At 43.1% G+C, this 13,160-nt stretch overlaps 1 protein-coding gene across 3 annotated transcripts in view; it reads right to left on the bottom strand.

The window, feature by feature from the left end:
• The window catches only part of SLC4A3 (solute carrier family 4 member 3), a 45,275-nt gene that overhangs the window by 12,455 nt on the left and 19,660 nt on the right, over positions 1-13,160 (bottom strand). For all 3 annotated transcript variants that reach the window (XM_053400633.1, XM_053400615.1, XM_053400624.1), the window contains 6 exons: positions 4,830-4,981; positions 3,958-4,138; positions 3,056-3,191; positions 2,339-2,519; positions 1,480-1,579; positions 182-366 (listed from right to left, as the gene is read on the bottom strand). In XM_053400633.1, coding sequence (XP_053256608.1) covers positions 182-366; positions 1,480-1,579; positions 2,339-2,519; positions 3,056-3,191; positions 3,958-4,138; positions 4,830-4,981 — 935 coding nt within the window. The remainder of the gene's footprint in view (positions 1-181; positions 367-1,479; positions 1,580-2,338; positions 2,520-3,055; positions 3,192-3,957; positions 4,139-4,829; positions 4,982-13,160) is intronic.

Consider the following 13,160-nt stretch of genomic DNA (forward strand, 5'->3'; position numbering starts at 1 on the left):
AAACCACTCAGACCTGTGCTTAATAGGCATGGAACAAGTCTACAAACCCTTCCTGACTTGTGCTCCCTTGGCATTGTGCTGCGTCTTCATGCTGTTCCCTTTCTAATGCATCTTTCAGCACCTTTGCTGCTACCCTTCTCGTGTCTTCTCCAGCCTGAACCAACACTCAGCTCCTCCTCACCTTGTCTGACATGAGAGTGGAGATGGAACGTCCGATCTCATGGTAGTCCATGTTGGACTGGCTTGGCCCCAGCAAGACAAAGATGAAGCGAACAGGGATTGGGACTTCCAGGACTGACTCCAAGAACACAGCCTCATTCAAACGGACAAAAGCCATTGTTGGTTGCTCAAGGAACTGAACACAACCTATCAGGAAGGGAAGCATAAGACCATGATGATCAGTGTGGAAGCAACAAGCTTCTGAGATCAGGAAGCATGCTCCAGGTTTAGGGAGACTTGGCAAAATGACACATATGAACACACTTAGGGCATGTCCACACTTCCCCTTGTCCCGTGCTTTCTAGGCATGGTTGCAAGTGGTTTTGCATTTGCCCCACAGCTTTCCCCTGGAAAATATGCTTTTTACGGCTGAACTGGAACAAACAGCAGTCTGCAGAAAACCCGATTTCCTTTTGGTCCAATTTGGAGGTAAGCTGTGGGTTTTCCCAGGAGAAAGTGGTGGGGCAAACAGAGATGTGGATGAGCCCTTAGCTGCAAGTACCACCTGGCAGTGCCCTCTCTACAACACCTGCTAACAGTGGGCAGTGTGAGTAACACAGGATGCAACATCTGAGTATGCAGAGTTTGAGGTTACTGCCCCATTCCCTATTTTTGCAGAAGTGGGGAAGACTGCAGCTGAAAAATGACATCTCCATTAATGAGGTGATCTTGATCTAATTCTGAAGCCACCTCAACAAAGCCAAGGGCCAAATTCAGAAGCTTCTCTGGAGTTCCCTCCATCCATACCACAGCTAAGCAGAACCTACTAATGAATTGTCTTTTCACTATCAAGAACCTCTGACTGACCTAGAAATTCTGAGCAGGTTTACAAGCAATCCTATACTTGAGTTGCTGTAACTGAGGGGCTATAGTACCTGACAGAAGCTCGATTATACTGGCAGAATGCAAAAGATGCTGCTGTCACGACAAGCACAGCAGCAGAAAACTTCAAATATGCTGGCCAATACATTTTTTTGCCTTTGTCAAGACAGTTTTCAGCCAGGCATATGAAAGGTGAGTGGAGCCATATTACTGGTACTTCTCCTACCCCATGGTGGGGTTTGAACCCCTCCCCACCTGGACTGAGAGAGTATATGTTAAGATGGCTGCTCCACCAGTATAGCAGCAGCACCGAACCCCTGAACTCCCCATGAGATAATGCCAGCAAAAGGAAGAATGTTACTGTTGTTAAAACCACAGGTCTCCTGATGAAAGCCTGCTCAAGGCCTCAGTACTAGATTTTGGCTCAGGGCTCCTTACCAACAAGCACTACAGTAGCCTCTGCATCATCAGGAATCTTCTCCATCAGCTTGAGATATTTGTGACGATGTCCCTCAGAGCTGTGAAGGTGCATGTTTTTCTGTCTCAACAACAAAGGTTCTCATTAGCCAGGGCTGCCTATGAAAACATCCCCCCCCCCCCCACTGTTGGAGTGCCACTTGGCTCTCTAAATGAAAGGGCCATAAAAAGACAGGCTGCATTCTGGTTACTGAAGTCCAATAGTTTTCCTGCTGCTCTCTGTGATTCTAAATGCTCATTTAAGGCAACTTTAGAAATTGATTGTTTTGGCATACGTATGCTATAACATTCATTCACTCGCTTTGAAGTTGTTGTTTTTTACAATCAAGTGATATATATACATCGTAATAAAAATGAAGAAAATTCAGAGAGTTCCTAAGCCTTTAGGCCAATGACTCCCACAAGTATTTCCCCCCACCTCTTGACCAATGCCACTTCTCTTACTTTTCCTTGTTTCTTCCCTGTGACCAGCAGAAATAAAGTAAGCTGTGGAAAACATTGAAATCTCTGCACCTTGCTTTGAATTCATTATTTCTTAGCAAGGCCCAGTTAGTAATGAAGGTCTCAGTGTTTTCTTTAGCTCACACAGAGATTTCACTCTACTTATCGTACTTTTCTGTGTATAAGACTAGGGTTTTTTTTTTACTAAAAAAATGTTTACAAGGGGGGTAGTCTTATACATGGGGGCAATCTCTCCCCCATTTTCTTAATTTTAAGTCCCCCCAAACAGGGAGCGTCTTATACATGGGGGTGTGTTATACACGGAAAAATATGGTACTCTTCAGAACAATTCAGCTCTCCATGCCTGTTCCTCACTCACCTCTCTATAATCAGGGTCATGGATTCTGGGCTCTGTCATCTCAATGCGCTCTTCCCCCATCAATGGCATGCATGTGTCAACTGCATGGTTGTGGTGGTGATGGTGGTTTCCTACCATAGAGTTCATGCTGGAGTTGGATTGGTTCCGGGGAAAGAATACCTCCTTTTCATCATTAGGGTGGCTGAAGAAATAATGCGGATGTTAAAGGAACTACAGGACAGTGGCCAGCTTTCTTTCGCTAAAGTTTATTGCAGCTCAGAGCTTGACCAAAATGAAAATATGCCTTTCACATCATTTATTCCTGTTGTGTCCACAGCAACAAATCCCTGCTCATCTATTTCCCTGCTTCCGTACCCCCATTTTCCTGACCTTTATATACCCCAAAGTCCTGGTCTCCCTGCCCATATATATCTTAAGCTATGAGCTTCTTTCATCACCACAACTTCACTTAGAGATATCCATTTCACTACCCTAAGACAGCCAACATCTTTATGTATCTCTAGTTCCTAAGAGGACTTCAGGAACCTCATCAGCTTCACACCAAAAAATTATCTTGTTCTCACCCACCTCCCTCTTGCCATTCCTGGTCTTTTTGTGCAGTCTTTTATGTATTTATACCACTGTTCACTCTTCCTTAACATTCAGCAGCTCTTCCACATGTGACCCTGCCACTCAAAGCCCAACCTGCTGTCTTTCTAATGCCAGCACATTACTTACCTGTGCTTGAGCAGCAGGGCCCTGAGCACATTGGCTCTGTCTTCGGCCTTGATCTGGTCTGATATTATCATGGTTTCTACCACCAGGTGAGCAATGCCAGGTAATGTTGTTTGCTCCAGGTCCAACAGAACAGCTCCTGGGATCAGGAAGACCAATAGGTTTAGGTCATGTAAGATCATTGAAAAGATTTCTCAGGCACAAAGTATCTCAGACTGTTATCTCCTATCATTTTTCCTGTGCAAAGGAAATTTTAGCTCATACCACTTTGCTTCTGACAGCAATAACAGTACTTTATCTCAATGACTCAGGGCATTATGTTGCTCACTCACAAAAATGTATCTGTACCCCACTGCATGGGATTTCACACATCACTTAATCTCCCCAGAATCTCCCATGGAGTATTTCTCCCTCAACAGGACTTTCCCCCTCACCTTCCCACCCCACATCCTAAACCTGTTCTAGGGGCTCCCTCAACCATCCAGAGCAGATTTAGGGGGCATAGGGAGTGCACAGGAGGAGGAGGAGGGAAGTCCCATTGTGCGGGTGGACCTCATTCTTTGCACGCAATAACTTAGTTGAATCCTGCCCTAAATCTTCAATTGGATCTGAACCTCTTGTGAGAAAAAGCAAACCTTTTTGGTGGCCTCCTTCTTAGCCCAAGACTTCAGTGTTGCACATTCAGCTGCAGGACCAGGCTGCCATGAATGATGGAAAAGATATCCTGGCAATCAGAAGACAACCCACAATTGTCTACCATTCTCTCTCTTTCCCTTGAGAGAGTCTGAATCATGAGAGATCTTGTTGATTTGTGTCTTTTGTTTGCAGGTTGGGATATGGCTTTTATCAAGGTCTTGTCAACATACATCTCAGGACAAAAGCCCAGCCCCACCTTGGTTACTCACCATGGGCAATAGTCTTCCTGAGCTCCAGAAGGCTGCGAAAGGACAGTGAAGCCACATGAGGCTTCCCCCATCGTGCTGTGTCCTCCTCCACATCCTCCTCAAATTTGATCCAGCGTGCTGTCTCCTTCCAGTGCATGTCCTGGTTCTTCTCCACCACTAATTCATTCAACTCCACAAATACCTGTCAGAGGAAAGAAAGGGAACTGAACTGCAGCTGCTTCCTCTGTCCAAGTTCTTTCATGAGAATAGCCTACCTAGCACCTATTGCTGTCATGGGGTGGTGCTCTTTAGCTCTGTCCTCTTAGCACCAGAAATCCCTGCTGATGACAGAATGCTTAAGACCTGCTATGAGAGAATAGAGGTAACTTCAGAGGAAATATGTGCCTGCCTTCATCCTGTGGATCTGATACAGCCTATGGGCCAAGAGTACACAAAGAATATAACTGGAGGAGGTCTAGATTCATATTATCTCAACCGTCTCTAAAGATTTAGGGCTCATCCACACTTCTGCTTTCCCTCAGGGAAAATTACTTGGACCTGTGCTTTCTAGGCATGGCACAAGCAGAAAATGTGGATGAACCCTTAGTTTCCCCTTCCAGGCCAGCCATTTCTCCTCTTGAAATAGGGCATCTTGTATCAAGGGAGACCCAAAGAACACAGACTAGGATAAGACTACTTACCTATACTTACCTACTTGCCATGAACTCTGTAGACACTGCTTCAGCCTCACTTTTGGGTCACACAGTCTTATAATGACTATAATTACTGCCTCTGTGGGAAGCAATTCACCAACAGGCAACATGGCCAGCACCTGATTGAAACTACCAATTTTGCCTGTAGATTGTGAGGTCTCCACAAGGCAGGGCCATTACCTCGTGGGGTTTCCTGTCAAGCTTCTTCTTCTTCTTCTTTTTCTTGACAGACTGTGAAGTCAAAGACTTTTTGCTGCTTCTGGTCGTCTGGCTCCGGGAGGGTTTCTTAACCAGATGTCTTCTTACTCCTGGATTATCTTCAAAACGGTGGCCTAGAAAAAAGGCAGGGCAGGAGCAAGGGCAAGCAGAAGAATGAAGGGAAAAGCAACTTGTCCTTCTGTAGCCAAGGTTGTCTGTATGCCATGACTACAGCCATGGGAGCATAGTCAGAAATCTGAGCAGCTCAGCTTTCAGCCCCATGTTTCTAGCCCTAAGAGATGGGTAAGTAATACTAGGTGAAAACTTAGCAGTCAGAAGAGAGATGAGCAAAATTTCTGCTAGCTCAAGCTGGGGCATGGAGGCAGCATTCTGCATAGCTCCTTCCTTCCTCAGCGTGTCTATAAGAAACAGAATGAAAAATGAGCCTATTCATTTTAATTTGCTTAACACAAAACACAGAATTAAGCTTTTCTCAGTACACAGCTTGGATAACCTGGGTATGGACTAGGGGTGTTATGTTTCCTTTTTAAAGTAGAGTATACACAGCCCCTCTCTTTTCAGGATTCTGTGGTCTCAAGGTAGCTATGAAAATGTCCCTCAAGGAGCCAGGCCACTGATCTATCTTGATCAGTACTGTTTACTCCAAAAGGCAGCAGCTCTCCAGCCCTTCTACCTAAGATGCTTCTAACAGGAGATGCTGGATGCTGAACCTGGGGTTTTCTGCATGGAAAACATATGCTCTACCACTGAGCAATGGCCCCTCTCTGTCCTTGTCTTACTCTACATTCTGACTGTGAAGCAGTTTGCAACACAGCCAGGAAACAGAGACTTTATTCCCACACATTTGTCCCTGAACACTCTTCTTGAGCAGGTGCAGGTGCTTATGCAATAGATCTCTATCTCAAGAGAGGCACAGATGACTACTGTGATATACTCCATGAAGCATGGCAAAACCTCTGCTCAGCTACAATTTGCTATTGCTGTTTGTTTTCTGGAAGCTGCAGGAACAATGCCAAGGCAGTGGGGGCACATAATGTGCTTATCTGTGGCTGCCAGGGAGTGGGGAAAAGGGTTTTCAGGGCTTTGTAAGTGACAGTATAGGAAGGGAATTTTATTGCATCACAGGTATACAGGCACACCCTTTATTATTTTATCTATTACATTTTTTATCAACATCTTCTCCAAGAAGCTCTGGCAGTACACAGTATTCTCCTGCTCCCATTTTATCCTCACCACAACCTTGTGAGGCAGATTAGGCAGCGAGTGACTGCCCCGTGGTCACCTTGTGAGCTTTGTAGCTGAGTTGGCATTTGAACCTGGATCGTCCTAGTCCTAGCCCAACACTGTATCAGGCTGACTCTCCCCACAGCAAACATCTTGACATCTGATTGTCATGCTTTTGAATATTATAATTTGAAACTGCAGAGCTTTGAGAAACTAAAAAGCAAAGTGCGAGATTGGCTTCATTATTATCAGATAATGGAGGCATATAATTTGGACAAGAAAATTGGCTTCCAGGTGGAAAAATCAAAATTAGAAACAGAACTGTTAGAACCCAAAACTAAGATTTTGTCAAAGATGTATAACTTGCTGTTGAAATGGAATACTCAGGATGAAACGGTGAAATCTGCTATGATTAAATGGGCACAAGATGTTGGACATAACATTATGTTTGCTGACTGGGAACAGTTGTGGACCACAGGTATGAAATTCATGGCATGCAATGCCTTAAGAGAGAATATTATGAAAATGATATACAGGTGGTACATGACCCCAGTCAAGCTTGCAAAAATATATCATTTGCCCGATAATAAATGTTGGAAATGCAAAGAAACTGAAGGTACATTCTTTCACCTTTGGTGGACGTGCCCAAGAATTAAGGCTTTCTGGGAAATGATTTATAATGAAATGAAAAAGGTATTTAAATATACCTTCCTGAAGAAACCAGAGGCCTTTCTTCTGGGCATTGTCGGCCAATTGATGCCAAAGAAGGACAGAACATTTTTTATGTACGCCACAACAGCAGCAAGAATACTTATTGCAAAGTATTGGAAGACACAAGATCTACCCACTTTGGAAGAATGGCAGATGAAGGTGATGGACTATATGGGATTGGCAGAAATGACTGGCAGAATCCGAGACCAGGGAGAAGAGTCGGTGGAAGAAGATTGGAAGAAATTTAAAGACTATCTACAGAAATATTGTAAAATTTATGAATGTTAGAATGATGTTGGATTGAAATTAAGTGGTTTCCAGCTGTAATGCTTTAAGAGAATATGAAAAAAAGGATTATAAATAGGTAATAATATAATGGTAAGGATTTGCTGAACTAACAATTGGTGGTGGAATACAAAAAAGGGAGGTATGAGGAGGTCCGGGAAACAAGTTAAAGGAAAATAAGCAAGTGAAAATCTATGTGTTTTTAATTTTCTTTATTCTGTATTTTTGTTATTTATCTGTTTTTTCTTCTTTTTTATTTTATTGTAATATTTTAAAAAATCTTAATAAATATCTTATAAAAAAATAATGAATATTATAATTTGCCCCCTCTGATCAGCATGTTTTTGGAAAACAGTCCACATTTTAGAAGAACTAAATATTCATATACATATGTGTGCTGTTTGCATATTATCACATAGTGACAAGATCATTCATATAACTGCATAGTTTAGAATACACAAGGCTGAACTTGGTTTCACAAGATGAGATGTTACAGAGAAAACTTTATTCTGTTTTGCTTTGTGGTTCCCTCACATAAATAAATAAAATACCTAGGGTGTAATCTATCAAAGGTTAAGAATGCAAAAGCCCTGCAGGATGAGACGAAAGGCCCACCTAATCCAGCATCCTGCTCTCAGCGGGGCTGCCAGATGCCTATGGGAAACCCACAAGTACAACATGAGCTCTCTCACCATACATGTTCCCCAGCAAATGGTACCGAAAGGCATGCCAATACTGAAGACAGCACACAGTGATCATAACTAGTAGCCACTGATAGCCTCATCATTAATTTACCTAAACCCCGTCCACACTGGATGGCAGCAAATTCCACAGGATAGCTATGTGAAGAACCTCCCCATATTTAGCCTCATTTGCAGTACTTTGAGATGGAGAGAAAACTTTTCTGCATCCACCTTCTTTTCACCATGACTATACCTCTATCATATTCCCTATTACTTACCTTTTCCCCAACTAAAAAGCCTCAAATGTAACCTCTCCTCCAAAGGGAGTTCTTGATCACCACTCCCCCCTCCTTGATCATTTGGTTATCTTTTTCTGCTCTTTTTGCAGCTCTATAACAACCTTTTTTGAGGTGAGGTGACTAGAGTATACAGTACTCCAGGTGCAGTTGCACCACAGAGTATTGTAATAGCATTATCAAACTGGTAGTTTCATTTTCAATCTCTTTCCTAATGATATCAAACATGGAATTGCCTTTTTTCCAGCTGCTGCACATTGGGTTGCCATTTTAATTGAGCTCTGTACCGTGACCTCGGGATCTCTTTTCTGGTTAGTCACTGTCAGTTCAGACCCTAGAAGTTAGGGTGGGGGGAAATAGCCTAATGTGCATCACTTGTCACTTGGTGAAATTAAGCCTCATTTGCTATTTTACCCATGTCCAGGTTGGAGCTTTTGGAGCTCCTCACAACTCCTTTTTGCTTTTACCACCCTGGACAATTTGGTGTCACCACACTCTTCATTCCAGCTCATTTATGAACAAGTTAAAAAGCAACTTTTTTCTGCCTTTCTCTTCTCCCACATCAAAAAGCAGGCAGTGTTTAAGGTAGTGTCTGTCAATGTCTAGACAGGCCTTGGGAGCTAACGCCAGAGCAGACATTCTCATGCCATCAGTTCAAATGCTATAGTTGAGGGCTTCTCTGACCTAAAATGGGAGCTGTGGTGTGATCTCTCAGCTGTTTTCTGAGAGCGAGGGTTGATTAAGTTAATGGTTCGTGCCAAGGGCAACTGTTCAGGGGTTCTCATTTTCCCCCAACAGCAGTGGAATTACTGAAAGGTAGCATAAATTATGAGCAATACAGCACTTCTGGACAGTATTGCCCAAGTGTTCTCAGCTATCCATGCCCTCTTTCTATTCTTCATCTACTTTTAATAAATCTTGGGAGTATGAAATGCAGTAGAATCATAGAGTTGGAAGGGATCCCAAGGGTCATGTAGTCCCAACAGCCTGCAATACGGGAATCTCAACTAAAGCATCCATGACAGATGGTCATCCAACCTCTGTATAAAAACTTCCAAGGAAGAAGAGTCCACCGCCTCTCATGGGAGTCTGTTCCACTGTCAGACAGCTTACTATCAGAAAGCTCTTCCTGATGTTGTGTCTCCTTTCTTGTAATTTGAATTGATTGGTTCAGGTCCCAGCCTCTGGAGCAGGAGAAAGCAAGCTTGTTCCACGTGACAGTCCTTTAGATTTTTGAAGATGGTCATCATATCTCCTCTCAGTCTCCTCTGCAATGCTAGGATTCACTCCCCTGTTCCACATTCTCATGGGAAGGACCATTTTACAGCCTGACACCTTGGGAATCTGGGTCACTAACACTGCAGTTCTATGCACGCTTACCTCAGTGTAAGTTCCATTGAACTCAATGAAGCTTGCTTCTGAGTAGACATATACAAATTGCACTGTAAATTAAATATAAACAAAATCTATACATTGCCAGAGGGATTTTCCTCCCACTGGCTGTGCGCCTGATTTGAGGCCTGTTGACAGCTGGATACCACACCATCCCATTTACAGCTACATAAGAGTGACAAAAACCAATAAGTGCTCATCAATACTAATGCACTCTAGCTGCTTGGAGCTGCTATTCTGGGGTCATATTATATGTAGTGCTCATAATTTCTATAGGCAAGTTGTACAGTTCATCTGAAGACAGAAATAACATCTGAGGGCAAATATATGTGCGATACAGGTGTATAACTCGTGTACTTGTGTAAAATGTATAAAGCATGTCAGGTGCGATTGTTTGACTATTATAAACATAGATAATAATTTTAGCCTACTAACATGTCAGTCACATACATCTGTGTCCCCCTCCATGCCTGACATCCCCTTGGAGAGGGATTAAGCAGTGCAGACAGAAGTCGAGTTTGGTGCTTCAAGAACAAACAGATCTGATGTGGGAGGTCCATAATAAGATCTCCTGCCTTCTTAAAAGAAATATTAAATGGCATTTGGTAGCTGCAATTCTGATTGCAGCAGTTGTGGGGGAAAGGAGATTTAACTCTCTTCCCCCAGTGCTGTTTTATTGATGTAAAACCCTTCTGCCCTTAGCACCACATGGGGAAAGTACATGTATCTGTATGGTGCCTATATTCCGCCCCCTCAAAAGGGCCGATAGCAGCTTTAAATTGTAGGATTTAGACATGCTCTAAATCAGCCAGAACTCCAATGAGCAGCATAGAAAACATTCCTCCTGTACGTCCCAAGATCAGAGCTGCTCACTTATTTCTCTCACTATGTATTCATGGTGGAAATTGACCTGGGAGGCTGTGGGCCCCACAGGAAAGTCTTTGGATAAATAAACACTGCAAGCCCCCACTCTGCTTCTCAGCCTGGGCTGACTCAATTCTAGCAAGTACGCTATGTGGTTCTGTCCAGCACTGATAATAGGAACTCCTGGGTGATAAATTAAGACCCAGGGTTTTCTGTGCCACAATATGGTTTTAGTGCATATGAGTAGGATTACAAGATGTGTGTTTCACTGTGAGTGTGTCTTCAGTAGAATCAGCATACGTTGCACTTTATAATATATGTTATAACATTATGCTCATATATCAGGATAAACAGCTTTATGATTTCTTCTTGTGAATGTAACATCCCTTGCCAACCCTGATTTGGTTTGGTTTAGTTTTTATGTGTTTGTCTCGTGACAGTTTATTTTGTTACTTGGGTTATATGGATAAAAATCAACGAAAATAGTTTCAAAAAAAGAGAACAACACGATGCTCGTGTAACTGTAACCAAAAGCCGTATTTCTAGAAAATACAAATTACAACCTAGAACCAAACTGCAAAATCTATTTGTGTATGAATGAGGAAGTATACACTGTCATTGAGTGTCTTCAGCCTCCCATCCTTTGTAGATTTGTACAGATAAACTCCATGCCAAAATAACACAAATGCCTGAAAGTTTGTTCATGGGATAGGGCAAGGTATAACTTCCCTGTGCTCTGTATACCCAGGGGTAGACAGGATGACCAGATGCAAAGAAGGACAACAGTTCTGTACCTTTAATAATTCTGTAGAAGGATTTTTTTATTTTTTATTTTTTGCTAATTGTCACACAGGGATGAGATTGTCTGCACAACTATTAAAGGTCCTGACCTCTTTTGAACCTGGTCACCCAATCAAGACTAGACTCTAAGCAAAGTTTAGATCAGGTTATGTGAGGGAATGTGCATATGTGCGCGTATAAGTCTCAGCAGGTACTTACGGGTGGGGTCCAAGTTAGGATAGCCCAAGTGGTTCTGGATGGCCTCCCATAGGTCATAGTCTTCAAAGTTGAGCGCAAACTCCTCAAAGTCCTCATAGCCAAAAGAGTTACCAACACAGATGGCTATCCCTACTTCCGAGCTGTCTCCTACTCCTGTCTCCTTCACTGCATCCTCTCTGTCTGGAACAGCCATTGCTATGTCCTTAAGAAGATGGGAGTCGAGGGGCATGTGACAATCACAACATTGGCAAGGAGCAGGACTTAGCAGGTGGACCCTTTTTCTGACTGAAGCTCTTCAGGCAGCACACAATCCAGGAAGCTGCTTGGTCCAGTATTCAGGATTTCTTCTGACAGGATTTGAGAAGAAATGCCAGCATACGTCATCTAGGCAAGTGAAAAGTGTAAAGACTTCCCCTGCTTGCTTGGAGTCCAAGGGAGCATATATGTATCCTTGCTCGCTGCCACAGCTCAGTAGGAAGTTTGCTGTAGGAGATCCAATACATGTGCTGCTGGAAGAGGTTCCTTGGCTTGTGGCACTGCCTGTTGTGTCCCCCCACACTCTTTGGGTGTCTCCTCCCACTGAAGCCTGGAAAGCAGCCTATTGGCTTTTCTGTGTCCTGGGGCTCAGAGCTGGCATTTCCATGACGTCTCTTCTGTGCTCTCACATAGAAAGAACCAGCATATGGGGAGGGACATGGCATAGAGCGCAGCCCATACATGCACATGCACATAAACTGAATCCTAATGCCTTTGAAACTTTCCAGCAATTGCAACAACACTAGACCCTCTGAGCAGGAAACTGGATCTAATGTAGCCACTCCCATCAGGAGATAAAATGCATAGATCTCTCAGAAGACAAAAGGTTGCTGATAACTCTGAGCCAAGAAAGTCAGTAGGGAAAATAAAAGTCCTGGGAAGATACAGGGCCTGCCTGACCATCTCAGAATTCCATCCAGTCAATTATGGATGGACAGCATCTTAAGACATAAACTCATAAATCAAAACTGAGCCCTTGGCAACAGAAGGCCACATCTAGAATGTGGGTCACTGGCCAGAGCTAGAAAGGAAGTTAAGTATTTCAAGACTTTTTCTCTAGTGCACTAAGGCCTAGAGAATCCTCATCAGTGGATTCTGAATACAGTGTTGGGAGTGTAGGTGTGAACTAAGCTGAAGAATGAATGGCAAAGTTCCATGTAGACACTGAACATGCATTTTTCTGGCCCTAGTGATTACCGTGGTGTTTCCTTAAAGTATTGTTGAAAGAAACAACTTAGAAATTATTTGCCCTGGTAGTTTTGGGCTGGCAAGAGGATACAGCAGATTTTACAAAACTATTGCCATTGACCATTGACCCACCTCACCCTGGTATGAACAGGATATTACGCAGGAATCAAACCCTGAAAAGGAAGTGGATTTGTAAACAAGAGTTATAAGGGAACCTTGTTTGATTTAACTATGATTTGTGTCAGCACACAATAATGCAAAACCATGTTTAATATGGGGACATGAGAGGAGGGGGAAGGAAGGGGGAAATATTCCCAGAGTGGAGAGGAAATGTGGAAGGGGTTCTAAACACTTGATTTTGGGGGGATAAAGTTGGGAGCCTGACACACTGCACTATCTGTGTAAGGGCCAAACTACACATAATGCTAAATGTGTCTTTGCATTTAACATGTAATGATTATCCCATCCAGCCCTGGGAGGAAATTTAACCATTTTCTTCCCTACTGTGGTCCTGAGAAAAAGCCCTTTTCTAAAAATGCTATTTGCATCATTTACGAGGAGTCACAGATAGATGCCTAGTTGGCTTAATTCAGATGATTCATATCCATCAGTCT

This window comes from Podarcis raffonei, chromosome 1 (assembly GCF_027172205.1).
Source record: "Podarcis raffonei isolate rPodRaf1 chromosome 1, rPodRaf1.pri, whole genome shotgun sequence".
Classification (NCBI taxonomy): Eukaryota; Metazoa; Chordata; class Lepidosauria; order Squamata; family Lacertidae; genus Podarcis; species Podarcis raffonei.